The sequence below is a fragment of the Mustela lutreola genome, chromosome 17 (genome assembly GCF_030435805.1).
Source record: "Mustela lutreola isolate mMusLut2 chromosome 17, mMusLut2.pri, whole genome shotgun sequence".
Lineage (NCBI taxonomy): Eukaryota > Metazoa > Chordata > Mammalia > Carnivora > Mustelidae > Mustela > Mustela lutreola.
Window position 1 is genome coordinate 9,117,304 of NC_081306.1, and position 27,794 is coordinate 9,145,097.

The 27,794-nt window shown below is 43.0% G+C and overlaps 1 protein-coding gene across 5 annotated transcripts in view; it reads right to left on the reverse strand.

Moving 5' to 3' along the window:
- The window catches only part of TMC5 (transmembrane channel like 5), an 81,742-nt gene that overhangs the window by 21,054 nt on the left and 32,894 nt on the right, over positions 1-27,794 (reverse strand). For 4 of the 5 annotated variants that reach the window (XR_009349463.1, XM_059155661.1, XM_059155660.1 and 1 more), the window contains exons 2-10: positions 24,474-25,340; positions 21,689-21,861; positions 16,810-16,899; positions 11,390-11,489; positions 8,892-8,979; positions 8,208-8,456; positions 6,292-6,443; positions 4,096-4,240; positions 2,448-2,603 (exon numbers count right to left, since the gene is read on the reverse strand). Coding sequence is in view for 4 of the 5 variants with exons in the window: in XM_059155661.1 (XP_059011644.1) it covers positions 2,448-2,603; positions 4,096-4,240; positions 6,292-6,443; positions 8,208-8,456; positions 8,892-8,979; positions 11,390-11,489; positions 16,810-16,899; positions 21,689-21,861; positions 24,474-25,261 (1,941 nt within the window). In the remaining variant the exon portion in view is untranslated. Of the gene's footprint in view, positions 1-2,447; positions 2,604-4,095; positions 4,241-6,291; positions 6,444-8,207; positions 8,457-8,891; positions 8,980-11,389; positions 11,490-13,797; positions 14,322-16,809; positions 16,900-21,688; positions 21,862-24,473; positions 25,341-27,794 lie in introns of those variants that run through there. The other variant, XM_059155662.1, reaches the window with a different exon arrangement.

Here is a 27,794-nt window from a genome sequence, read left to right on the forward strand (position 1 = left end):
AGGTGCTTCTCGGCCAGGTATCCTTGGAGTAAGGGATTCCTGTGGATTTTTCTTTTGTCTCCTACTACCCCCTTCCCCACCCCCACCCCCGACCCTGCCTCCCTTTACCTCTGGATGGTTTTGGAAGCCCCACCTCCCCTTTGGCGATATTTTTATAACCAGGGTAAGATAGATTCAAATGTTGCCCCCTCCCCATGCTTATGAGCTTCAAGATCTGGGGCCAGATGCATAGCTTCTCTGAGCCCCTTTTCCCTGTCTGTATAATGAAGAGATTATCATGGAACCCATAGAGTCATTTCAAGAATTAAGTAAGACCAGGGGCACCTGGGTGGCTCACTCAGTGAAGTGTCTGACTCTTGATATTGGTTCAGGTCATGATCCCGGGGTCCTGGGATCAAGCCTTGCCATCGGGGTCCATGCTCAGTGGGGAGTCTGCTTAAGATTCTCTCCTTCTGGGGGCACCTGGGTGACTCAGTGGTTTAAAGCCTCTGCCTTCAGCTCAGGTCATGATCTCAGGGTCCTGGGATCGAGTCCCACATCGGGCTCTCTGCTCAGCAGGGAGCCTGCTTCCTCCTCTCTCTGCCTTCCTCTCTGCCTACTTCTGATCTGTCTCGGTCAAAGAAATAAGATTATCTCCCTCTGCCTGTCCCCCAACACTCTCTGCCTCTCAAATAAATAAATAAATAAGAAGAATTAAATAAGACTAAATAGGGCAAGGTCTGGCCCCTAAATAACACAGGTAGGACATCATTCACTCATTCACAGGAAACTCTAGTTGCCAATGAATATGACCCCTGCCTGGCACAGAGCAGACATTCAAACAACTCCACTTCTGCCTCCTCACCCCATTACCTGTCCTCCTTCCCTTCAGGTGGGCGTAGAGAAAAGCTTCCAGGTGAAGAAGAAACTCAACAGTCTTCTTTATGCCTACAGCTACCTGGTCACATCCTAAGTAGGGCATTGCTAAGGCCTTAAGCACTGAGACTTAATTTCCCTCTTTCAGGGCACACCTTCGTATGGTTGATGGCAAACCCTTAGATTTATATAATCCCACATCCATTTTCTTGCTGGCTTCTCCTTTACTTATTCACCCATTTGGCTGAGCATCTACTATGTATGAGGTATTGGGCCTAGAGCCCCACTACCATCTTTTGAAGACAGATGTATAAACAGGTTTTTTCAATACTACACATGAGAAGGGCACAGGGATAGGAATACCCAACTCGGTCTAGTGAGGGTGGTGGTGGTGGGGAGGAAATGACTGTGCTGAGGTCTAGAGGAGGAGGAGTCTGCCAGATAAGGGAATTAGGGGAGATGGGGTGGAGAATGAACTGCATGTGTCCCATCTTGAGATAAGGAAAGGCATGGTGTGTTCAGGGAACTGTGTTCAGTTCAGCACTGAGTGCTGGTGTGTAGGATATGGGTAGTTGTGGGGTGTTGAGACTGGAGATATGGGCAGGGTCAGATCATATAAGATCTGTCAATCGTGCCATGGAGGATAGATTTTATATTAAGGGCAACAGGAAGCCATTAAAGAAAGTGACATAATCACACCTACCTGTACCACAATTCTAAAAGTCAGCAAACTGGCTACAATGAGCCCCTTTTCCAGGGGATCTGAAAGTCAAAACCTACAGAAAAGCAGTACTTTGCCCAGCTCTCCCAGCTAATTAGTAGTCTCCAAGTTCATATCATTAGGAAATAAAGAAAAAAGCAAACATCTTTCATCACCCACACTAAGTAGACTCTTCATTTAACTCTTCTCTGGTCCTGATCATACACCCACAAAGCCACATACCATCATTCCTGTTTTTGCAAGTGAGGAATACAGGGCTCAGAAATGTTAACTCATTCACAAAAGTCCATCAGATCACAATACTTCCTGAGTATCTTCTCAGTGCCAGGGGAAGTGGGAGGCATTATTTTTATTAGAAACCACAAATACAGGACGCCTGGGCGGCTTGGTTAAGCCGCGGCCTTCGGCTCAGGCCATGATCCCAGGGTTCTGGGATCGAGTCCCGCATCGGGCTCCTTGCTCAGCAGGGAGCCTGCTTCTCTCGCTGCCTCTGCCTGCCTCTCTGCCTGCTTGTGTGTACTCTCTCTCTCTCTATGGCAAATAAATAAAATCTTAAAAAAAAAAAAAAGAAAGAAAGAAACCCCAAATACCAGGTCTGTGGTCCAAGTGCCCATCTTTCCACTAGCCCAGAGCTTCTAGCTCAGAGGTGTGCACACACATCACCTGGGGACATGGTAAAGATGGATTCTGGGTCCATGGGCCAAGGAGGGACCCAAGATTCTGCAATTTTTCAGAAGCTTCCAGCTGACATCAATGCTGCTGGCCATGGAGTCTGGTGTGAGCGGCAGCTCTCTCCTGCTCTCCCCTCCAGCACCCCATCCTTCACCTGGTTCTGTGCTCTGGACTTTGGGGCTTCTGCTCCTGTGGTTACCTCTGAGTTGTTCTCAGCCAGGTAGTAAACAGCGACGCAGCAGGCAACCGCCACTCCAGTAGACACAACCCAGGCCGCCAGGTGAGCAGAGAAGCGGATCAGCTGCTGATTGAGCGTTAACTTGACATTCTCCTGACGGATTTCTGACAGGTTTTCCTACAAGCACAAGGAAGTCAAGCGGGCCCACAGACCCTCTCCACTGTTAGCAAAGACTCTCCGGGTGAATCTTTGGTATTCTGAGACACAAACCCACCCTGGATCCACAGAAGAAAGGGGAAAGTTCGAGTTGGACATGGATTATGACAGACCCATGGGAAAATCTCAAATGGACCAAGAATCCCCATCAAGGTGTCAAACACCTTTGAGGAACAGAAGGGACCAACAAATCAGGACCGTGCTCTTGAGGAAAGCTCTTTCAAGTCATTAAACTCTTTTTTGAAAAATAAGGCTGGGTGTTTATACCAAGGAAGTTAGCATTTTCAAACCTCTTATCAAAGCCCTTGCTTATAAATTCTGCTTGCTCTTTTTTTTTTTTTCCTATTTCACCCATTTCCACCACTAAGCCACCACCCGCCCCCCACCCCTGTCCTGGCAACCACCAGTTTTTTCTCTGTATTTAAGAGTCTGTGTTTGGGGGGGTGACTGGGTGGATCAGTCATTAAACATCTGCCTTTGGCTCAGGTCATGATCCCAGGGTCCGGGGATCGAGCCCCACATCAGGCTCCCTGCTCAGCGGGGAGCCTGCTTCTCCCTCTCCCACCCACCCTGCTTGTGTTCCCTCTCTCCATCTCTGTCACATAAATAAATAAATAAATCTTTTGGTTTTTTTTTTGAAGTCCGTGTTCGGGTTTTTTGTTTGTTTATGGGTTTTCTCTCCCTCTTTCTTTTTAATAAATGTTTTTCTACAGAATGTAGAATTTCTCAACCTCAGCATCAGAGAAATTCTCAGCTGTTATTCTATGTTGTGACAACTCTCCTGTATATTGCAGGATGTTTAGCAACATCCTGGTCTCCACCCAGAGACACTAGTAGCACCCTCCCCCTCACTGTGACAATCAAAAAAATCTCTAGAGATTGTCACATGTCCCCTGAGGGGCAAAACTGTCCTGAGTTAAAAACCACTGGAAAAAAAATGTTAAACTTGGAACTGTGAGGTCAAGAAGCATTTACATTTAACATTTTGGTATAAATCCCTCTGCTGCCCCCTAAGAAGCTCATACCAACTACAGAGCTACTAGCATGTGAAAAGTTCATTCCCTAAACCATTACCAGCACTGGGCATTATGAATTTTTTTTTAAGATTTTATTTATTTATTTGACAGAGAGAGAGAAAGCAAGAGAGGGAATACAAGCAGGGAGAGTGGGAGAAGGAGAAGCAGGCTCCCCGCCAAGCAAGGAGCCTGATGCAGGGCTTGATCCCAGGACCCCGGAATCATGACCTGAACCACCCAGGCACCCCAGCATTATGAATATTTTTAGGCATTTTTGGTTCTGTTTCTTTTTCTTTTCTTTCTTTCTTTCTTTCTTTTTTTTTTTTGCCATGCTCAGGAACCAGAAAAAAAAAATCATTATTACTTTAAGAAAAGTTACAGACATACTGAAGGAAGTTGGCCATGGGAAGGTGTTGTATAAAGCAAGCTTGCCTTACCCTGATTTCAGTGCTAAGATTCTTCTGTTTCAGCTTGACAGCTCTTTCGTGAGTGACGGTGAAGTCCCAGCAGAAAATCAGTTTAGCAATCCCTCTGGAGTAAATGTGGGGGTTGATGAAGTTGTTCCGGAAATACCTGGCCATGCTGGGGAAGGCAGAAACGAAAATATTGAAAGCTATTGAAGCAGACACTGGGGATGCAGGAATTAAACAAAAGAAAGTCTGAAAAACAATCTGAGGGTTTTGAAGGGGCGGGGGGTGGGAGTTCGGGGTACCAGGTGGTGGGTATTATAGAGGGCATGGGGCACTGGGTATGGTGCTAAAATAATGAATACTATTAGGCTGAAAATAAATAAAAAATAACTAAAAAAAAAAAAGAAAGTCTGATCATTAACAGCAAAAGGCAACATGGAAGAGCTAGCAGCAGGTTCTACTGGGACAATAAGATCACAAACATAATGGTTAAGAGTGCTGGCTTTAAGATCTGACAAGCCTGGCTGACTATCCTGGATAGCGACTTGGGGGATCTTTGTTCTTTCAACTGCTATGAGCTTCAGTTTCCACATCTATATAATGGGAATAGTAATAGGACCCATTCACAGAGCTTTCTGTGAGTTTCTGCTTGCCGCTGCACTGAAGTACCCCAAACTCAGTGGCTTAAAACAACACACATGTATTCTCTTATTAGAAGTCAAAAGTCAGAAGATGGTTCTAAACTCAAGGTGTCGGCAGAGCTGTGTTCCTTATGGATGCTTTGGTGGAAAATCTGTTCCTCTGACTTTTCAGCTTCTAGAGACTGCCTGCATTCCTTGGTTTATGTTCTCTCTCAACTTCAAAGCCAAGAGAGCAGTATCTTTCATCCTCTCTGACCTTGACCCTCCTGCTTCCCACTTATAAGACCCTTATGATTAAGTCACCCATCTTAACATCCTTAATTTAGTCACATCTGCAAAGATCTCTTTGCCAGGTAAGGTAACATATTCACAGCTTCTGGGGATTAGGACCTGACCTCTTTGGGAGGCAGAAGGGCACTGTTCAGCCCACCATGAGCAGCAATGCAGTGTTTAGAACAGTGAGCTCTTTATAAAAGCAAAAGCTATTATCACAGTGACGAGAGCAGGACTCAGTGACATCAGCCCAGGAAGCACTTAGCACTGAGCCTAACATGTAAAAAATGCTGAGTAAAATGACACTACCTCTCCAAAATTTGCCACTGACTTAACAGCAGCTTAAGAAACATTTCCTAGTTTGAATAAAACAGAAAAAAATGAAATCTCATTTTTTGAGTTGGAGTGCTGGCAGTGAGGTTGTTACGGGCTGAACTGTATACCCTAAAAGCTCGTATGTTGAAGTCCTAACCCCCAGTACCCCAGAAACAATGGTATTTAGAAATCAGGTCTTTATAGAGGTAATTTTATTAAAATGAGGTTATCACGGTGGGCCCTTGTCCAATATGATTGGTGTCCTTATAGGAAGAGGAGATTAAGACTCAGACATTCATTGAGGAAAGACTGTGTGAAGTCACAGTGAGAAGGCAGCTGTCCATATGCCAAGGACAGAGGCCTCAGAAGAAACCAACTCGCCAACACCTTGACCTTAGACTTCTAGACTTCAGAACTTGAGAAACACATTTCTGCGTTTAAGCCACCCAGCCTGTGCATGATGGTTATGGAAGACAGGGGCTGAACATCTGTACCACCTCTCTGACAGCTGTCAAAGGGACAACTGTCCCTCCATACCCTTCCTTCTTGCCATATAACTAGTTGGGTCACTGCATCCTGATTTTCAGACTGACCAATTTCTTTGAAAGCACACAAAAACCTCCCTCCTTTACCTAAACTTATAGTCTATGTTTTAAAACAGGAACAATTGGGGTGCCTTGGTGGCTCAGTCAGTTAAGCCTTTGCCTTTGGCTTAGGTCATGATCTCAGGGTCCTGGGATCAAGCCCCACATCGGGCTCTTTGCTTGGCGGGGAGCCTGTTTCCCCCTCTCTGTCTGCCTCTCTGCCTACTTGTGCTCTCTCTGTCAAATAAATAAATAAAATATTTTAAAACAAATAAATAAAACAAGAATGATCAGACAGCAACAGGAAGTCAAAATTGCAGAGAAACTGTATCCTGGGTAACTTTGAGTCTCTTGAATTTTACCTAAATCTAAATCAAGCTTAGAATCAAGAAACACAGACGCTCTTATACCTGAATAGCAAACTGAAAAAACAGACGATCAAACATGCTCCGATTGTGAAGAGATAGGCCAGCTGCATGTTGTAGGATGCCCCACCATTCCCGTGCTGGATCGTAGAATTGGTGTAAAAGCCATAGTACATCACTGTGTTTCTAAAATAACCCTGGAAGGGATAATAAACCCTTGGTCAGATGGGTCAACTGAAAAAACAATGACTACGGTCAGTCAGCACAGTGCATCTCTCCCATTTGCAAGAAACTTGCATCAGTCAGTTTAGACATTTTGTTTGCAGGGAAAGAGCACCCAAGGCTTCTGAGAATGCAGACATTTCATCACAAGGCTCTTTGGGCTGGAAAGGACTCTCAAACCCTCCTTACAATGGAGGGACCGAGCTGTCACCACTTGAAACAGTGATCAAGCAAAGCATGATGAAAACCAGGAAAGCCAGCCATTAGCGGCCTCTGTCATCTGTTAAGTATTATGGCCAAACATGTTCAATAGGAAGGGAATTAAGCCATTAGGTCTAAATTTCAATTTACAGGAAATAAGGGACCAGAGGAACAAAGCAAGGAGTCCATAGGAAACAAGTCTGCATGACAACTGGCCGGTTTCTGCAACAAGTCAATGTAACCAAGTCAATGTGACCTTGCTCCCTCTCCCTCTGCTCCTCCCCCCATTTCTCTCTTCTCAAGAAAAAAGGGGGCTGTGTCTGGAGAGATCATTCTAGATTAATTGAGAATTCAGAGAAAACGGCAAGTGAATGCAAAGTATAGACCTTAACTAGATCCTGGTCTGAAAGACCAGGCTAGGAAAGATGTTTTGGGCGCAGCTGGGAAAAATCTGAATATAGTATGGATTTTAGATAATAACAACTATTAATTTTGCTAGGGGTAAGCACTGCAGAAAGTATCTTTATTTTTCAGAGATGCATGTAGAAGAAATTTGAAGTAAAATGTCTTGATGTCTGTAATTTACTATAAAATGCTTCTAAAACCTAGTAAGATAAAACAATATGAAAAAATACTAACAATTTTAAAACCTAGGTAGTGAGTACATGAATGTTTACTTACTACTCTTTATTTTCCTTTATGTTTGAAATTTTTCATAATAAAATGTTTCATACATACAAATGTAAAAAATATACATTAGGGGCACCTGGGTGACTCAGTCGGTTAAGTGTCTGAGCTCAGCAGAGGCCTTGAGTCTCAGGGTTGTGAGTTTGCCCTCTGTGTTGGACTCCATGTCCATATATACACATGTGCACATCATAATGAGGAGGAAAATGAAAATGAAATGTATACAATAATTCTACTTTAATGAATTTATCCTAAGGAAAAAATTTTAACAGAAAAAGAAATTAAAAAGATAAATGGAAGAAATTTAAAAAGAAAACTTACAACATTCTACTTCAAGAGTCAGAAAATTTTTTCTGTAAAGAGCTAGAGAGTGGGGTGCCTGGGTGGCTCAGAGGGTTAAGCCTCTGCCTTTAGCTCAGGTCATGATCTCAGGGCCTTGGGATCGAGCCCCACATCAGGCTCTCTGCTCAGCAGGGAAGCTGCTTCCCTCTCTCTCTGTGCCTGCCTCTCTGCCTCCTTGTGATCCCTCTCTCTGTCGAATAAATAAATAAAATCTTAAAAAAAAAAAAAAGAGCTAGAGAGTAAACCTCTTTGGCGTGGCAGCTACAGTAATAACTCCACTTGGCCACCATAGTAGGAAGGCATTGCTAACACATTGTGATCTCTGTCTGTCAAATAAATAAATAAAATCTTAAAAAAAAAAAATAAAACAAACAAATAAATAACTAAATCCCCACTTTCCCTATCATTTCACTCCCAGGCAAAGTGAGAGGTCTGGAAGAGTGACCAGCAAGGTATGTCCAGCAGATTCCCAGTTGGTGAACCCCGGTTGGGCAAAATGAAGGACTTACCGCCCCCGTGAAAAACTCCAGTCCGGTGAACTGGAGGGTGTTCTTCTCGGCCACGGTAAACTGAGGGATTATGATAAAGCTGAAGGTCACAATGAATGAGAAAATGTTGAACTTCAAGAGCCACCTCAGAAAGTTAAAATAGGAAAGGACGCTGGTTCCAAACTTGCCTCCGATGACCTTGAGCGTCTTCTGCCATAGGCTGATGGAATCGAGCAGCTCTGACAGGCTGTTCTTAGATCTCCGGTAAGCCTGGGGTAGGGACACCAAGCAGGAGGCTTGACATTCCCTCAACAAACACCTGAGCAGGCCCCACAAGAGCTAAGATGGCCACTGTGTCCAGAGAATTATAACAAGCCAGGCATGCACTACGCAGGCTTACAAAAATGATCTCATTGAATCTGCGGGACCACTCTTCAAGGTGAGTGTTATTATGACCTCCCAGGTTTGCTGACGAAGGTGACACAGTAGCTCAGCTGTCCAAATAACTCAGCAACCTCTTAGACCTCTGCATCCCCACCTGGTTTCTCTGTACCTAGACCAACCCAATTTCTATGGCTTTCAATGAAAGAGCCCTGAATTTTGGTTTCTCTTCCACTTGGATCCTTTCCATGCCCACTCTTTCACTTCCCTGTTTTTAACCTCTTGTGATGCCCATTTTATTGACTTGTAATAGAGGCTTCTTACCCGTGAAATGGAGTTTAGACACTGGGCACAGCAGTTGACCTCAAGCATACGACGGGACTGCTTACTTTTCTCCTTATCAACGATTTTCCTGTGGGGAACAGCAGAAGAAAGGGAGAGACACCCTTGCTATGATGATTTTGTTCCCAAAATATTTACTGAGTGCTTATGATGTGGTAGGCACAACCCAGGTAGTGAGACAAAAGAGAATGATATCCCTGGTTCATGGAACAGACACCTCTTCTAGTTGGAAGAGAAAGACAATAAACAATAAATAAAAGGTGTACTCTGGAAAAGAAAAAAGAAAACAGAGCAGGTAAGGAAATTGGAAATCCTGGAATAGGGACTGTGCTATAATTTGAAATAGCACAATATTCAAGCAAAGTCTTTTAGGCGGGGCGGGGTTAATGGCATGGATAAGGAATTGCTGTGTGCATAGGGAACAGCCCACCTGGGACCCCAAGGAGGCTGGGATGGCTAGAATGGAAGGAGCATGGGGAAGAAAGAAGGGTTTGAGTGATAACCATTGCAGGGAGAGGGGCCCGATGAGTCAGTGGTCCTCAGCCTGGCGAGATTTTGATCCCCAGTGGACATCTGATAAAGTCTGGAGACATTTATGGTTGTCAAACTCTGGGGGAGAGAGGTTTGCTAACAACACCTTGGGGGTAGAAGCCAGGGATATGTTCAACTCCCTACAATGAGTTGGACAGAACCCCACAAGAGAGAATGATCCAGTCCCCAATGCTGGTCATACTGGGGCTGAAAAATCCTGCTATAAAGTCTCTGGGCTCCTGATAAGGCCCTTACCCTCTGACAGAGGCAGCCACGCAGAGTTTGAAATGGAAGAGTGTTTTCAGAAAGATCAGCCACAGTTGACGTCTTTACCCTTCCATGAATCCATTGCATGTACTTTGCTCTAGTGCTTTTCTAGTTTTCTTTGTCCACCCAAACACCCACCCCCACATCAACTGTCTTCCAGGCCTTGGCTCACATGCGCTCCCGCTTCACCCAAGCAGCCTGCATTACTCTAGCTAGTCCCGTCACCGCAGTCTCCTCTACCTTGATTTGGCCTGACTTCCTTTTTCTCATGTGTAAGTTACTTGTTGTCAAATCCAACTCCCCTGTCAGACTTTGTAAGTTATTTTAGCAGCCCCAGAACAATTGCATCATTGAATTATTTATTAGCAATTGTTGCATCCACTCCATTAGTTATTGCCAAGAGTACAAATTGCAAAAGTAAAAGGACGAGGAAGAGTAAATGTGAAGTCTGATGGCTAAAACAGCTCTCATTCTTTCACTTTTTTTTTTTTTATTCCTGCCCTTAGAAAGCCTCTCTGGACTTTGTTTTTTCCTTTTATTCTTTCCAGTAAACTTTTAATTTTAGAGTATTTAAAATTTACAAAAATGTTGCAAAAACAGTGTAGAAAATTCCTATACACTATTCACTATTTTCTCCTATTAACATCTTACATTTCTTTCTTTTTTTTTTTTTTTTAAGAGAGGGAGGAGGAGTAGCAGAGGAAGAGGGAGAGAGAACCTTAAGCAGGCTCCATGCTCAGTGCAGAGCCCAATGTGGGGCTCAATCTCACAACCCTGAGACCACGACCTGAGCTGAAATCAAGAGTTGGATGCCCAGGCCACTGAGCCACCCAACATCTGACATTTCCAAGGTAGTTGTCGAAACTAAAAAGCCAACATTAGCACATATACAAGTACGTAAATTCTGTACTATTCTGATTTCATTCATTCTTCCACCAATGCCATGTTCTATTCCAGGATCTCATCCCACATTCCATTTAATTATTACGTCTCTTTAGATTCCTCTAGTCTGTGACAATTTCTCTGACTTCCCTTATTTTTGATGGCCTTGACAATTTTGAGGAGTGCTGGTCAGGTATTTTGTAGAATGTCCCTCCACTGGGGTTTACCTGATCTTTTTCTCTGGTGATACTGGAGTTATAGTCTTCAGGAGTACCACAGAGGGGATATGCTCTTCTAACCACGGATCTCTGGGGATGCTAACCTGATCACCTGGTCAAGGAAGTGTTGGCCAGACCACATCCCTAGAAAGTTACTCTCCCTCATTTCTCATGCCCACCCCCTTTGAAAGCACATCCTTAAGCATAGCCCACAGTCCAGGTGAGAGGAAAGAGGAACATCTATATAATTTGGAATTCTTCTGTAGGAAGATTGTAGCTTCTTTTGCATTCATATATTTCTTATTTTCTTTTTCTTTAAGATTTATTTATTTATTCGAAAGAGAAAGAAAGAGCCCGAGTGGGAGGAGCAGAGGGAGAGGGAGAAAATCTCAAGCAGACTTCTAGCTGATGCCTGATGCTCAATCTCAATCACAACCTGGGCCAAAACCAGGAGCTGGACACCCAACTGAATGCATTACCCATGAGCCCTTGTTTTTTTTTTAATCTTTCTGAGATGGGACAAAAGTAGAAGACTAAAATTCACTTGAAATCTGGGAAAGAAGAAAAGCTTTGAATCCATACTTAAGGTTCCTTTTCTCTTCCATGGTTCTTGGCTGATTCCTGATGGCTTTAATTTTGTCTCTAGATGTCATTGGTATCAGCGATGCAATTAACTTTTGTCCTGTGGAGGAAAATAAATGGAATTTAATTTTGTTTCCTTTCACAGAATATCAACATGGCTCTGGGGCACCTGGGTGGCTCAGTCATTAAGCGTCTGCCTTGGGCTCAGGTCATGATCCCAGGGTCCTGGGATCGAGCCCCACACTGGACTCCCTGCTTGGTGGGAAGCCTGCTTGTTCCTCTCCCTCCGCTGCTCCCCTGTTGTGTTTCCTTTCTCACTGTGTCTCTCTGTCAAATAAATAAATAAATAAATAAATAAATAAATAAAATCTTTAAAAAAAAATATGGCACTGACCTTCAAGCTTTTTTAAAAATAGATTTTATTTATGTGAAAGAAAGAGACCAAGCACACGAGTTGGGGGAAGGGCAGAGGGAGAAGCAGATTCCCCACTGAGCCAGGAGCAGGACATGGGGCTTGATCAGGGGACTCCAGAATCATGACTGGGCTGAAGGCAGATGCTTAATTAAATGAGCCAGCCAAGTGCCCCGAGCATGTTTTTATAAGAGCACAAGGAGAGAATAATTATATGGACTCAGTGATCCCCAAGCCACAAGTGAAAACAAGACAACGTGGTTTGCTTGGCTTTTTTTTTAAGCTGAGCATGGAGCCCAATGCAGGGCTTCAACTCACAACCCCAAGATCAAGACCTGAGCTGAGATCAAGAGTCGGATGCTTAACCGACTAAGCCACTCAGGTGCCCCAAGGTAGTGATTTTTTAACCTCAAAGCCAAAGCAAATGATGTTTGTACCCAATTCCAACTTGATATTTTTTCTTTTTTCTGACAAGAAGCACTCAGTGAAGGCACCAGCCCCTGCCCGTCTGGTCAAGCTCACTCTCCTCCCCTACTTGAATGTCTAAATCACTTTCTCTTGACCCCACACTCCAGGCCCAGGCACCTTCTTTATATTTATTGACTGTTGTCCTATGCTCTTCCAACCCCAGGAATGACTTCCCCATCTTCTCCCAATAACTCATCTACACATCTTCACTCAGCATGGCACATACTATGGGTCACCTACCCCAGTAACGTCTCCTTTTTAATAGAATCCTGATTTTGTTTAGGAATCTACCCCCTCCTTCTCAAAACCCTGAGCTTCTGCAGGGTGGGACCCATCTTCAGACACAGGGGGTGAGCCCCATGAGTCCAAGCTGAACCTTGCAGGTGACTGATTTAAGCATGAGCAGGTGACAAGATGTTGGCCAATGTTCTGAGATGGGTGATCTGCTGAGGAGTTTCTTGGAAAAGGTTTCTTCTTTCTCAAAAAAGAAAAACTGAAAAAGCCACACAAAAACTCCAAGAAAAAGACAGATCCTTCTTGCTCTGGATGTTGTTGTGGCCACATGTGAAGCCTGAAATGGCGGCCACCATCTTGTAATGACGAGGAAGCCAGCTGGAGGGCTGACGGGGGCAACAACAGAGGGAGAACAGAGGGAGCAGGGTGGCTCCCTGGTTGAGTTATTGAGCTAACCTCTCCATTTGACCCAACTGAGATGAAAAGGAAATCTCCAAAAGAGGGCCACCAACTCACTCTGCTGAAGACAAGAAATTTGTGTCTCTCCTGAGAGGGAAGGGCAGCTAAACAGAGAGGAAGAAAGGACAAGGTGGAGGAGGAAGAACAGGGAGATGTGGGGAGTCAGTAGCATGAGAGGAGACACCCCAATTTTCAATAAATGGCCTAACCCCACAAAATGCTTTAGTATGAATGGATTTTTTTTTTCCTTCTAGAAATCACTGAGAGAGGCTTGACTTTATGTCTGGAGTTTTATGGGCTGGAACAGAAATAGCAGCCAAGAAACCAGTGTTTGGCTCCAGGAACAGGAAGGCAGGGAGGTAGTGTCAGTTAAGACCTGGTTTCATGGCAGACTTGGCAATAAAGGCCATCCTATGTTGCCATCCAGAGTGAGGGTTGGACCTGGACCAAAGCAAGACAGTGGTTGAAGCGTCAGACTTGGGAACCAGGCAGACCTGCATTTGAGCCCTGGTTCTGCCAGGTCATTTAACTTACTCATCAAGCCAATGGAAGTCACAAATGTGCCTGCCACTCAAAGTGTGGGGAATAAGTCAAACTGAATTCAAAGGAAAACAAAGAGGAAGTGTTTGCCTGAGTCCTGGGCACAGAGAGTAAACTTGATCCAGGTAAATTCCTTTCTAGGAGTTAGATGCTCCCAAAGTAACCCCTTCCTGAGTCTGTCGCATCCTTACATCATCTACCAATTTCAACCTACTTGATGTCTTAAAACTAAATAATCCTGTAGACAACTTGGAAGCCTTCCTTGTTCTCTTCCTAACTCCCAGGGTCTCGCTACCTTGGATGTTTTCATGTGAAGTACGAGGCGTGTCTATGCCCACACTTCCTGGGCTATGAAGTGTCTGAGAAAATGACTCATTCAAAGATGTTGAAAACCGCAACAACTGCTTGCTCTTTTTGTCATGCGGGCTGCTGAAACTCTGAGAGTCTGTCACATCAGTGTCAGAAATGGATGAGACCATGCCAAAGCTTGAGACCATGCCGAAGTTTGAGTTCACCAGCGTCTTTTCTGGAACAACCCCAGATGGAACATTTTCAACCTCGACGATGATTTCATTCACTTGGTCATCAGACAGCATCTCTTGTCTCCTCCCAGCCTTGTTCTTCACCGGAGTACCCTTCCAAACACCTCATAGAGCAGTCACACTGGCATTGTTGGGAGCCGCCAGGAAAACTGATGACAATCACAGAGGGAGGCCCCATTCACATTTTTTAAAAGACCAGGATGAGATTGCCAAAACCAGCCCTATACAAAGCACAACAGAACTCTCCACATCAGACACCAGAGGGGTCTCCTCATGAAGAGAAGTGTTTTTCTGCAGGGACCTCTGTCTTGGTAGCTAGGTAAGAAACTGGAAACAGAATCCTTCATTAAAGACAATAGGGTTCTAGAAACAGAAGGCAGAGATTCTTCTAAATGACTTATAATCAAAGGGCAAAATTTTCCTTTTAATTTGGTGTCTCTGGCCTAAAACTTATATTTATAATTTTATATGCATATATAAACCCAGATAGGTTTATAGTAATATAATTATTATCTCCTGACTGCCTTGGGTAGCCTACCCTTGTCTCTGCCCCCATATCCACTCTTCATTTTTCCTATACTACCAGAAGACTCCTTTCCTGTGTAGGCACTGGCCTCAGCTAAAATTCTCCTAGCTTCCTTTGTGGCTAAAAATGAACCTGTAGCCCCACCATTCTGGTCAATGAGACACAGAGCTTCCAGGAATGCTTCCAGAATGACAGTCTGCCTGGTTCCACTTTTCGCCGTTCACCATTTCTCTTTCTTCCTCACCAGAGGCTGCCATTTTGAAAACAAGAGGACACACATTCAGCTGCGAAGGATGGTGGAGAAATAAGCTAAGAAGGAGCTCAGTCCTGATAGCATCTTGGGCAAAGCTTCCACACAAACACCATCATACTCCTTGTTACATGAGAAAAACAAATCCCTTGATTGCAAAGCCATCCTATTTCAGTGCCAGGCACCTGAACACAATTCCTACCCAAAAGACCTGATTTAGAAATCACTTCAGCCATGTCATTTATTTAATAGTTGGGGAAACTGAGGTACACAAAAATCATCTGACCTCGATTCTCATCACACTCTCACTAAGTGGCAGGATTGGATGAGGGCACTCCTCCTTCTCACCACCATTACTACAGGCCAAGTACTTTAGAGTATATAACTTAATTTTCATAATCACCCTATGCAGTATGTACAACAATAAACCCCATTTTGCAGCGAAGAAAACTGAAGCCCAATAAGGTTATTTGCCTAAAGTCATAAAACCAGCAAGTAGCAGAGCTGAGAGTCAAACCCAGGTCTGTCTGGACCCAAAGCAGGGTCTCTTAATCATTTCACAAGATGTAACGGCCCCTTCCTGTAACAAGATGTTGATGTATCATTTATTCATTCATAAATAAATGAATATTTATGAGTACCTGCCATGTGCCAGGTGCTTCATAGGTATATAGCACAATCCATGCAAATCCATCCATTTTATCAGGAGGCTGTCCACCAGCTAATTGTATATGGTTTGAGAATCCAAACCAATGCAAAGCAAAATGGTGAAGAAAACCAGATTCATCTCTGGCTCCTATATTTCTTTAATTTTCTCTGCCTTCTGGGACTCTCCTTTTACCAACCTCAGGCTGGCTAGATAGAGCAGTCCAATGAAGTAAAAAGCCATTTCCTATCCTCAATAGTTAAAACCATTTTCTGCTCTAGTGGGAACCAAAGAGAGAATGTGATCATTTATACCTCCATGGTTTTCCCTCCCATGTAGGAATACCCAGCCCTTGTAGAAGATAGACCTCTCCTTGAGAAGGCTCTTAAAGAATGATGCTAAGGGCACCTGGGTGGTTGAGTCAGTTAAGCCTCCAACTCTTGATTTCAGCCCAGCTCATGATCTCAGGGTCAGGGGATAAAGGTCCGTGTCTGGCTCTGTGCTCAGTGCTGAGTCTGCTGGAGATTCTCTCTCTCTCACACTACCCCTCCTCCTCCACCTCCTCCTCTCTCTCTCTCTCAAATAAATAAATAAAACTTAAAAAAAAAAAGAATGAGGCAAAAGGCTGTCATATCGGCTACAATTGCAGAAGGTGAGACATGGTTTTAGGTCATGAGGCCCCTCGTTCGCACTATTGTATAGAGGATCCCATCAGTTGGTTTAGTTCTTATTGTTCATAGATTTGCCTCCAAGTTTCAGCATTCCCTGGCCGTTCTCCTCTTTTGCTTCCTTTTTATCTCTCCGTCTCTACCTCTGATCAGACCTTCATCACCACACACAGTGATCCTTACAGAGCCTCCTAACTGATCTCATAGCATTCTTTCTCTGGTCCTACCATTCCTAGATCCCAGCATCATAATAATTCTATGATTATTCAGAAAAATTCTGATTAATGCAGACTCTTTCACAAATTAATTCAATAACTATCTCTGAACACCTACTATGTCCCAAGCTCTGTACGAGGTCCTGCAAGGTAACTCTACCTTCAACTCTGTGCTTCCCCCTGTCCTTCCCACCACACAAGCCAGTACATTTCACCTTGGGCCCACGTGAGCTGGGTTTCTGTCACATGAAACCAGAAGAGTCTGATGAAGACACCTTGATAGCCAGGAGAGAAAAAACTCTGCATATCTAAAAGACACCCCTGGTCTGGTAAATTAAGAAAGTACTGCTTCAGGTACCACACTGGAGGTCAAAAGGAAATAGTGATGTCTGTATTGTCTTGAACACATTCCTCTCTAGAGCTGATTTTTTTTTTTAAATACCATCTATTTAAGCCTTACCTTCGGGTGACTTGTGCCAGTCGCTTCCAGACAATGGTGGGTTTCCATAAACTGGGTGGGGGCTACTTTCACTCACATAAGCAGGGTTCACTAGAAACGAAGAGGCAGGAGACATCACCAATTAATCCCACCGAACTAGACATTACTGCATACATAATGGTCAGTAAGACCTCAGCCTTGACCTCAAGGTCCTAAGAGACTGATGAGTGGATGCCTGGGTGGAAAACAGGACATAAATATGGAAACAATGCAATTAAGTACAAACAGCTTCAATCAATGGTTTTCATTTTAGTATAAGCCATGGTTAAAAATAATTGTTACAAGGGAATACTACTCAGCCATAAAAAGAATGAAATCTTGCCATGTGCAATGACATGAATGGAGCTAGAGGATATAAAGCTAAGTGAAATAAGTCAGTTAGAGAAAGATAAATACCATGTGATCTCACTCATATATGGAATTTAAAAAACAAAATGAATGAACAAAGGAAAATAAGAGAGACAGAGAGACAAACTAAGAAACAGATCCTTAACAATAGAGAACACACTGATGGTTACCAGAGGGGAGATGGATGGGGGAATGGGTGAAACAGGTGATGGGAATTAAGAGGATATTTATCACAATGAGCACTGAGTAATGTATGGAATTGCTGAATCATTGTACGGTACATCTGAAAGTAATATAACACTAATTCTAGAATATTAACGATACTAGAATTAAAATTTAAAACTTGATAAAAATTTAAAAATTATTACACTAAGATCCAGAATATACCTACACATATATAACTGAAAAACAAGTTTCACTAATAATACTTTGCTTGACTACATAAAAGGATCTCTGATATATTCTTATTCTATTCCATTCCTTTTTTTTTTTTTTAAGTACACTCCATGCCCAGCAGCACAATGCAGGACTTGAACTCAAAACCCTGAAACCAAGATCTGAGCTAAAATCAAGAATCGGTCGCTTAACCGACTGAGCCACCCAGGCGCCCCCATTCCATTCTTTTCGATCTCATTTTTCAGAATTAATTTCACAACTTGTTAACAAGCTACAACTCGAATTTGGAAAATACTTATCTAGGGGGTTGAGCAGAGAACATTTAGGGCACTGAAACTATTCTGTATACCATAAGGGTGATACATGTTATTATACATTTGTTCGAACTCACAGAATTTATAGCACCAAGAGTGAGCTCTGATGTAAACTACAGACTCAAGATGAAATGATGTGTCCATGTAGGTCCATCAGTTGTACAACATGTATCATTCTGGTGGCAGATGTTGATAATGGGAGAGTCTCTGCTGTGTGGGGAAGGGAGTTGTATAGGAAATCTCTGCACCTTCCTCTCCCTCAATTTTACTGTGAACCTAAAACTGTTAAAAAAAATTTAAAACAAAAAAAAATGAAGCAAAGAAAAAACTTGTCTAGATGATCAGAGAAGTTCCTTCTATTTCTAACATGTTATGGTAATGCATGAATAAATTTGAAAGACGGCATGATTTTCTTAGGGACAGAGTCTATTCTTAGCATCTAAACAACACTGTCATATTTCAGTATACTTTTATTCCACCCACAGTAAACATTAAAAGCTAAACTCGGCAACTGAGAAAATGGAACACAGTTTGATGTGAACCACGCACAAAATTACATTGCAAGAAGTTCTGAACTTCTTGCTGGGGATCAGTTCCCAACTTTGTTACTGGCTGATACCCTCTGGCATGTTACCTAACCTCTCTGAGCTACGATATTGTAGTCTCTAAAACAGGAAAAATGACGGGAACTTCACGTAGCATTGTTGAGGGAAATCTCATCAGCTAACACAGGCAAAGTGCTTAAAGTAATCCTGGAACACAGTAAGCTATTGATATATATTAAGTACTGTGGTAGATCAATTATTATTCAGCATATGTCATACCACCATCCCCTGACATCTCACCCGAAGTTGGGCTTTGGTCATGTGACTTTTATCAATGGAACATGACATTAAGTGACAATATGCCAGGTCCATGTTTTTACTTGCCACTTTGAGTACTTCGGGCTTATGCCATGGAACAACAATGCCCCCAAGTGGCTCCCTTGTGGTTCAAGAAGGACACTAGGCTCTAGACCTAGGACCCATGACCTGGGATCAAGAACAGCCACACCCAGCCTAGTTCTGTAAAACTCCCAAGCAAACCTGCACATGTGTGAGTGAGAAATAAATCCTTCTTTATTGTACAACACTGGGTTTTTGCATCTGTTTGTTATGCAGCATTACTGTAGCAATAGCTAACTGATACATCCTTACCAATGTCGTTGCTATTAATTCATTTAGCACTACTTAAACACCTGCTGTGGCTAGCTACTGTGACATTAGGAAAATTACCTAGAGGTTTAAAGAATATATGGATAAAGATGGGCATTGTCTATAATGATAGCATAGTCCTGAACAAGTGGTTGCCAAGGGCTACAACCCCAGTCCTACAAAGGAGTCCAGAAAAAGAAGTCATACTTAACTACATTTTTTTTTTTTTTAGCATAAGTAGTCAGGGGCACCTGGGTGGCTCAGTTGGTTAAGTGTCTGCCTTTGGCTCAGGTCATGATCCCAGAGTCGTGGGATCGAGCCCCACATCGGGCTCTCTGCTCTGCAGGGAGACTGCTTCCCTTCCCCTCTCTCTGCCTGCCTCTCTGCCTACTTGTGATCTCTGTCTGTCAAATAAATAAATAAAATCTTAAAAAATAAAATCTTCTAAAAGGGGCGCCTGGGTGGCTCAGTGGGTTGAGCCACTGCCTTTGGCTCAGGTCATGATGTCAGGGTCCTGGGATCGAGTCCCGCATCGGGCTCTCTGCTCAGCAGGGAGCCTGCTTCCTCCCTCTCTCTCTGCCTGCCTCTCTACCTACTTGTGATCTCTCTCTGTCAAATAAATAAATAAAATCTTTACCAAAAAAAAAAATCTTCTAAAAAATAAATAAATAAAGTGTAAGTGGTCAGGAATCTTTTGCCCTGATCCTACCCAGCAATGATACAGGATAAGTGAGAGCCAGGCTTTGGGTCAGAGAGACTGGCACCTTCAATTTACAACAGTGAGGTGATCTTGGGCACTGTGCCTCGAGCCTCAGTTTTCCCATCTATAAAGAGGGAAATTAGTAGTGGCTATATGAAAGGTGGTTGTTCAGATTTGAACAAGACAATAAAAGCAAAGGGCTTGGCTGAATCTCCAGGGGATAGGAAACACTCAGAATCTGTTTGGCATTATTAGCTCTACTTGCACTGGGGTAAGGCTGTGCTTCTCAATCTTTTTTTCATTACTGGCCCCTAAGGAGCCTTTTTAGATATTTCTTCCCCATTACCTTCTCCTATGAAATTTTAATACTACAGACATACTATGTGTCTGTTTATATATGTGTATTGGTGCTTTACATATTAAAAGAGGAAGACTGGGGTGCCTTGGTGGCTCAGTGGGTTAAGCCTTCAGCTCAGATCATGATTTTAGGGTCCTGGGATTGAGCCCCACATCGGGCTCTCTGCTCAGCAAGGTGCCTGCTTCCCCCTACCTCTCTGCCTGCCTCTCTGCCTACTTGTGATCTCTCTCTCTGTCAAATAAATAAATAAAATCCTTAAAAAAAAAAAAAGAGTTAGACTTTTCTGGTCTTTCAAGAATAAATTTTACCAGGGCACCTGGGTGGCTCAGTTGGTTAAGTGTCTAACTCTTGGTTTGGACTCAAGTCATGATCTCAGGGCCCAGGTATCAAGCCTTGTGTCAATCTTTGTGCTCAGGAGGGAGTCTACGTGAGAGTCTCTCCCTCTCCTTCTGCCTCTGCCCCCCCCCACTCAAGTGTGCACTCTCTCTCTCTCAAATAAATAAATAAATCTTTTTCAAAAAAAGAGTAAATTTTACACCCTTGGGATTTATATTGCCCCCTCAATGAGAATGCATGACATAAAGGTTTGGAGGAGCCCAAATGAACATTTTCTATGCAAATGTGCACTGGTCAGTGTTTTCACCAGTGTATGACAATGCACCCCATCCCCTCCTCTCCATCTGCTTCAAACTCCTCCACATCCACCCTCTCAGGCATAAGGAATCCGCCATTTGCACCAACCAGCACTTGGGTCCTTCATTCTGTTCTTGGTTGAACACTCCTCTTCCCTGGCCCCACTGGCTCTAAATTTCTACACTATTGACTCTCGTATAATGAAAGGGCTCCCTTTACTCTATAGCAAGTCCCTATTCCCTCCTGGAGGATAAGAACTTTAGAATGTCTTTTGCCTCGCAGAGCTGAACTTCTACACACAGCAGATTCTGAGGACAACATGTTTGTTCACATATGAAGAGTCTGCTTGCTATTTTTCTTTTTTCAGTCTTGACATGCTGGTGTCACCCACCCTTGTGTTTTAAGTAACCTGAGGACAGAGCTGCCTCTTACTCCCTTTGCCCCCCAGTAGCTTCTGAATACTCACATGCTAACTGTCTGAACAGCACAGCCTGAATCCAGCCCATAAGTGATTTTGTTTGCCCAGTTCAGTGTTTCAATTTTTTTCTTTATTTTTGAGCATGTAAAAATCAGGAGGTTTTAGAAAAATCTGAGGATTTGTCCATACTGAGCCCACATTCCCCCATAACCCCAATGGGCCAAATCTGAACATTACTCACGTCACATGGGCATAGAGTATGCACACACATTTTTTCATAATCCCTAACCAGGCCACTTTGACAAGTGATGATACTGCTGTCTTTCTAGTCCTTCAATGTTCAGACTTTGTAAGGTAGACGTTTGAATGGGAAGGGATAAACTAATTCTCTTCCTAGAACTTTTAAATAACCTCTCCCCTAAAAGCCCACCGATATGACTTCCTTCCCAGGAAATGATCTTCATCTTAACAAATGCTTACCATAACCATCTCCAGGAGCCCCTGGCACAGAGCTGTCATATGGATTTGCCATCCCCATGGATTTCATTGCAATGCTTTCAGGGTAGTCTTCATTCTTTCTCCCAAAGATGCCCAAGGGGCCATCACCCCTCTGACGAAATGAGGGCCGGATTAAAGATGTTCTGCTGAGCACCCTGAAATCCCAAAATGACGGATCAAGATTCACCCAGGAGCATAGTAAGGACAGTCATCCATTCATCTTTCATCCATCCATGGATCCATTCATTCTTTCCACATACGCTGACTGAATGCCAACTACGTGTTAGGCAAGGTCTAAGGGGGTCAAGGGGGTGAGAACACAAAGATAAAAACACCAGGTCTCTACTCTCAAGGAACTCTCAGTCCAGTCTGGCAGAGCTTCTTAGACATATTTAAGCAATTATAATAAAGCAGTAACTGGTGAGTACCTAAAGACAGGCACAAGGAGTTCAGAAGAAAGAGAAAAGAATTCTGGCAGGCAGTTTGGAGGGAAATCTACATGGCAAAGAAACATCACAGATGGGATTTGAAGGATTAATTCATATATAAAGATTTAGGAGGAGAGCATTCCAAGGATAAAGAACAGCATAAATGAAGGTGTGAGCCCATAAAAAGAAATGATGAATATATAAAAGGAATACTTCAAAAATCAATTAACCTGGAGCAATGGTCTCAATTTTAGGTACATGCCAATTCCCAATCCCTGCCCCTAGACAATGGCATCAGAAGCTCTGAGAATTGGGTCCAGGCAGCCGTATTATTTTTAAAGTTTCCCAGGTAATCAGGTGATTCTAAGGCTCAGTCCAGGTCAAGAACCACTGATTTAGAGGTAGGGAGGGGATAGGGGTAGTAAGAAAACAGGAGGAAGTCAGTCAGGTAGGTCTTTGGAAGCACTTTACATTAGACCAGTGCATTCTCTTTTTCAAACATTTTCACGGGGCTCCTGGGTGGCTCAGTGGGTTAAGCCTCTGCCTTTGGTTCAGGTCATGATCTCAGGGTCCTGGGACTGAACCCCACATTGGGCTCTCTGCTCAGCAGAGAGTCTGCTTCCCCCTCTCTCTGCCTGCCTCTCCGCCTACTTGTGATCTCTGTCAAAAAAATAAAATCTTTTTTTAAAAATTAAAAAAAAGGGTGCCTGGGTGGCTCAGTGGGTTAAGCCGCTGCCTTCGGCTCAGGTCATGATCTCAGGGTCCTGGGATCGAGTCCCGCATTGGGCACTCTGCTCAGCAGGGAGCCCACTTCCTTCTCTCTTTGCCTGCCTCTCTGCCTACTTATGATCTCTCTCTCTGTCAAACAAATAAATAAAATCTTTAAAAAAAATTTAAAAAAAATTTTCATAAGCAAAGCAGTGTGGCCTTTCTTCCAAAGGTTATAGAGAACCATGAAAGATCAGAAACAAAGGAGTGAGAGAATCAAAGGTATATCTTGAACTGATGAATCAGGTAGTGAGGGATAAGACCAAGGAGACCACTTTGATTTGGTTCTGTTAATCCTCCTACTTAGATTCTGAAGACATTTGACCCTACTGCACACCCAAATCTCATATCCTTCCTTATTCCTCAAGATAAATACAAGCCAGTACCTTTGGTTGAATTTATAAACATCACTAGTAGAACAGGTACATGCCAAATGAGATTCATATTGGTTAAATTTTCACAGGGTATAATTTTTTATAGATTAAAAATAACCTGACTAAAGAACCACATCTTATTGGCAACAGGAACATCGAAAGCTTAACCTAGATAAAAATCAGATTTGGTAGGACTACGTCATCCAAACTAACACTGTCCATGTCCAGTATCCTTAGTAAAGTCTGTCAATGACCAAAGATTGCTGGCAGACTTAAAAGATTTTTGACAACATTTAGATCTATAAAATCTGAACTAGGAAACATTGGACTTAGTTTTTTAGAATGAACTTAAAGGAAAACCAACAATGTGGGAAACTATGACTGATAAAACTTGATGAATGTAACAACAAGGTAGAAGATCATTAAACTAAATCTGCCATAAACATGAAAAGTGATCAATTCAGATGACAATTATAGTAAAATTAAAACGAACGTGGAAAAAACTGGGGCACCTGGGTGGCTCAGTGGGTTAAAGCCTCTGCTTTCGGCTCAGGTCATGATCCCAGGGTCCTGGGATCGAGTCCCGCATTGGGCTCTCTGCTCAGCAGGGAGCCTGCTTCCCTTTCTCTCTCTCTGCCTGCCTCTCTGCGTACTTGTGATCTCTGTCAAATAAATAAATAAAATCTTTAAAAAAAAAAAAGTGGAAAAAATCAGGACTGTTACAACCGTCTTGAATTTTTTTTTTTAAAATTGAGGCATTAAATTGAGTTCATGGAGTTAGCCTTCAAAGGAGTTTCTTGGTTAAAAATGAATTCCTGTGGATATAATTCTGGTTATAATTTTGGTTTGGGTTTATAACGACCAAGTCTTAACCCTAACTTTATTGGCAAAGTATCAAGGTCAAAACAGTGGGAATCTAAATGTCTTGTAGGGATTGTAGGAATAGGTGGGAGACTGCAGAGGTTGCTATCCAAGCAAGAGATGATGAAAGATTCTGTTCAGGTAAGGGCTTGAAAGCTCAGGCTGAAAGTTCATGGACCAGGTAAGATCTACAGATAGGTATGAAAGTTTCCTACAACTTCAGGTCACAGAAATCATCTTACATGTCCCTAACCCGAACAACACCAATCAGGTACCACTGGCTTGACGACCTAGCATTCGGCCCCCACCCCAATGGAGGGAGATGCTTGCACTTACTCTCTGGTTATTTCTGAAGTCTCAGGAGAGCCATAACCACGATCATCCTCAGCAACTGGGTAATCAGGCTTCCCCCAAAAGTCTGGAGTATTCTGATAGTCCTCAGCATTGGGATAGTCTGGTTCCCCAAAAAAGTTTGGAGGGTTAAGTTGATTCTCGGCTCCTGGATAGTCAGGCTCTCCCAGAGTGTCTATGTATGGGTTGATTCTGGAGCCAGCATATTCTGGATTCCTTCTGGAACTGAGATGGTTGAAATTTGCTCTGATGCCAGAATGGTTAGAGTTTCCCTGAGCTCCAGGGTAGTCTGGTTCTCCGAAAGAGTCAAGATAGTCAGGATTTGTTCTGGAGCCTGCATAGTTTCCACTCCTTCTGGAACCTGCAAAGTCAGAATTCTGCTGGGATTCAGAGTAGTCTGGTTCTCTGGATGAGCCTGGATGGTATGGTTTTCTCCAAGATCCAATATAATCTGGCTCTGACAAAGATGTGTGATAATCTGAACTTCTTCTGGAGCCAGCAGAGAATGGACTGCTTCTGGTGCCAGACTGGTCTGGATTACTCCGAGATCCTGGATAATCTGGTTCTGCTAGAGACTCGGGATAGTCTGGACTTGTTCTGTAGTCTGCAGAGTATGGGTTGCTTCTGGTGCTAGGGTAGCTTGAGTTGTTCGGAGCATATGAAGAATCTGGATAATCCTGAGTTTTCAAATGTCCCCATGTACGGTTCCGAGATCGTGAATAGTCACAATCTGGATCTTCCTCATACCCTTTATTACTGTAGTAGGCAGACATATTGGCACAGATTCCTCACCCTGGAGTGTTAAAATGTTCTTGCATTTGAGTTATTCAGGGATCTTTTTCTTTTTTTAATCTGAAAAGCAAAAGGAAGTAAAAGTTCAGATTATTTTTTCTTCCCTGCCAAGATCTCTGGTTATCTTCCACTATCTATTCTCCTTTCTTTCACAGTTGAGTACACAGCTGCCCAAAATCAGGACTATGTTTCCTAGTCTCTTATGCACCAAGATGTGGCCAGAAGAGTGGACAATGGGGTGTGAACAGAAGCAATAGATATAACTACCAGGTTTGTGCTGTTTACGACAAGGGGCAGTTCTCCTTTTCTCAGTCTTCTTATCTACCTCCTGTGGGCTAGAATGTGGAAATGTTATCTTGGGTCATGGATACAAAAGTGGTACCCATCCTAGGGATCATAGCACAACGGATGGAAGAAGCCTGGTTGCTGATGACATCACATATCGGTGCCAGCATATCAGCTTGGGCTTTATGTAAAAAAAGAAAGAAAAGAAAAGAAAAAAGAAAAAGGAAAGAAAAGAAAAAGAAAAAGAAACTTTATCTTATATAAACTACTGTTTTTAGGGGTCTCTGATACATGTAGTCAAACTTAGACCTTAGAATCACTATATTCCTACTGGGAATTTACCCTAAAGATACAAACGTAGTGATCCAAAGGGGCACGTGCACCCGAATGTTTATAGCAGCAATATCCACAATAGCCAAACTACGGAAAGAACCTAGATGTCCATCAACAGATGAATGGATAAAGAAGATGTGGTATATATACACAATGGAATACTATGCAGCCATCAAAAGAAATGAAATCTTGCCATTTGCTACGACGTGGATGGAACTAGCAGGTATCATGCTTAGTGAAATAAGTCAAGTGGAGAAAGACAACTATCATATGATCTCCCTGATATAAGGAGGTGGAGATGCAACATGGGGGTTTAAGGGGGTAGGAGAAGAATCAATGAAACAAGATGGGATTGGGAGGGAGACAAACCATAAGTGACACTTAATCTCACAAAACAAACTGAGGGTTGCTGGGGGGAGGAGGGTTGAGAGAAGGGGGGTGGGGTTCTGGACATTGGGGAGGGTATGTGCTATGGTGAGTGCTGTGAAGTGTGTAAACCTGGCGATTCACAGACCTGTACCCCTGGGAATAAAAATATATTATGTTTATAAAAAATAAAAAAAAAAGAATCACTATATTCCTTTGGTTGTAGGGGGAGCAAAACATTAAACCAAAAGACTGGAAGAAACAAGGACTTTTTAAGCACTTTGAATGCACTTGTGGTAGTAGGACTGATTAAAGCATAAATATGAATGCACAAAGGAAGAACAGTTACTGGTAACTGGGTAACTGGTAACTGAGGAATTGGGTAAGAAGACAATTGCTACCTCACCTTCCAGTTTGTAAATATGATTTTGTGAGTTCTTTGAGCTCTAGTCTATAGACATTGTATACTTCCCAAATCAGAAATAGTTGGATTTAAATTTCGAAGTGCACTGGATATATGTTGCTTTTACTAGTTTATTACTCATTTTCCCTTCTTTTGGCTTCAATGTCTTGATTTTCATGGGGGCATCTGCCCCCCCCATTCCTTACTTCAAGAACAGTCACATGACGCAGGCCTAGTCAATCAGTGTCCACCATGCCCCTGGCCACAGGGTTTGGTTCAGGAATGGGCACATAACCCAGACTAGTCCTCCAGGGCCTTGACTGGATTAACTGGGAAAGAAGCACTCTCTTGTCACTACGTTGCCATGGTGATAGAAGGTGAGCCTGGAAATGCTGGTATAGTATCCATAGAAACAGAAGAAAAAAAGAAGGGGATAAAATGTAAAGGAAAAACCAACAGGATTTGTGGACTGATTTGTGGATATGGGAAGGGTGAAAGGTAAGGAAATCAAAAGACAAAAATATCTCCACAGTTTCAAGCCAGTGTGATTAGATAAAGTGTTGATGTCACTGAAAGCAGGAAGTAGACCATTTTTAAAGTTCAGCCAATGTTGACAAGTCTATCTCTATGCAAACCAAAAGGGTTAGACTCTTTGTTGAGTAATCAGAGCTGAAGAATTAACCTTCTACCATTAACTATAGTCTTAGAATGTTCATTTGCCAACTCAATTCCAGATTCCTCAACACAGTGGAAGTTGATTGCTTATTATTTTGTCCCTGCCCAGCATCCATTTCTCTCTTTTGTGATAACACTTTCCCTTGAATAATACCTCTTCCCCCTCTCAATCCACATGGGCCACAGGTGGATGTATGACTCAAGCAGAATTCTCTTCTTCCTGGCCACAGTGATTGGGTCAGGGTACAGAACCCAGTCAGAACAAGTGAGATTCAATTACCGAGTTTTGTCAGAAATGTTGGGAAGAGAGACGCTCTCTTTCGTGGCTGGACTTTGGGTTAGGAAGTTATAAGACTGAAGCTGTCAATGGTCACCAGTGGAGGAAGCCTGTCTGAGAATGTCAATAGGGAAGAGGTAAGAGCCACGAGATAAACCAAAAGATCAAATACTGA